The sequence below is a fragment of the Papilio xuthus genome, unplaced genomic scaffold (assembly GCF_000836235.2).
Source record: "Papilio xuthus unplaced genomic scaffold, Pxut_1.1 DF828780.1, whole genome shotgun sequence".
Taxonomy (NCBI): Eukaryota; Metazoa; Arthropoda; class Insecta; order Lepidoptera; family Papilionidae; genus Papilio; species Papilio xuthus.
In genome coordinates this window covers 5,347,165-5,347,395 of record NW_013529869.1, presented here as the reverse complement: position 1 = coordinate 5,347,395, position 231 = coordinate 5,347,165, and the positions used below count along the sequence as shown (strand labels likewise).

Genomic DNA, 231 nt, shown 5'->3' with positions numbered 1-231 from the left:
GACATACAGCACGGTGAGATTGTAACGAGGTTTGTGTGGTCTGCAGACATCGACAACCTGCCGACGGAGGAGTGCTGCAAGATCTGCATGGCGGCGCCGCTGGAGTGCGTGCTGCTGGAGTGCGGGCACATCGCCGCCTGCACGCGCTGCGCCAAGCAGCTCGCGGAGTGCCCCATCTGCCGGCAGTACGTCGTGCGCGCCGTGCGCTTCTTCCGCTCCTGAACACCGCGC

The 231-nt window shown here is 65.4% G+C and overlaps 1 protein-coding gene across 1 annotated transcript in view; it reads left to right on the top strand.

Annotated features, from left to right (window-relative positions):
* The window catches only part of LOC106128229 (E3 ubiquitin-protein ligase rififylin), a 3,800-nt gene extending 3,575 nt beyond the window's left edge, over positions 1 to 225 (top strand). Inside the window, exon 7 of the mRNA XM_013326520.1 lies at positions 47 to 225. Within this exon, the coding sequence (XP_013181974.1) occupies positions 47 to 222 (176 nt within the window). The 3' untranslated portion in view covers positions 223 to 225. The remainder of the gene's footprint in view (positions 1 to 46) is intronic.
* The last annotated feature ends 6 nt before the right edge of the window (positions 226 to 231 follow it).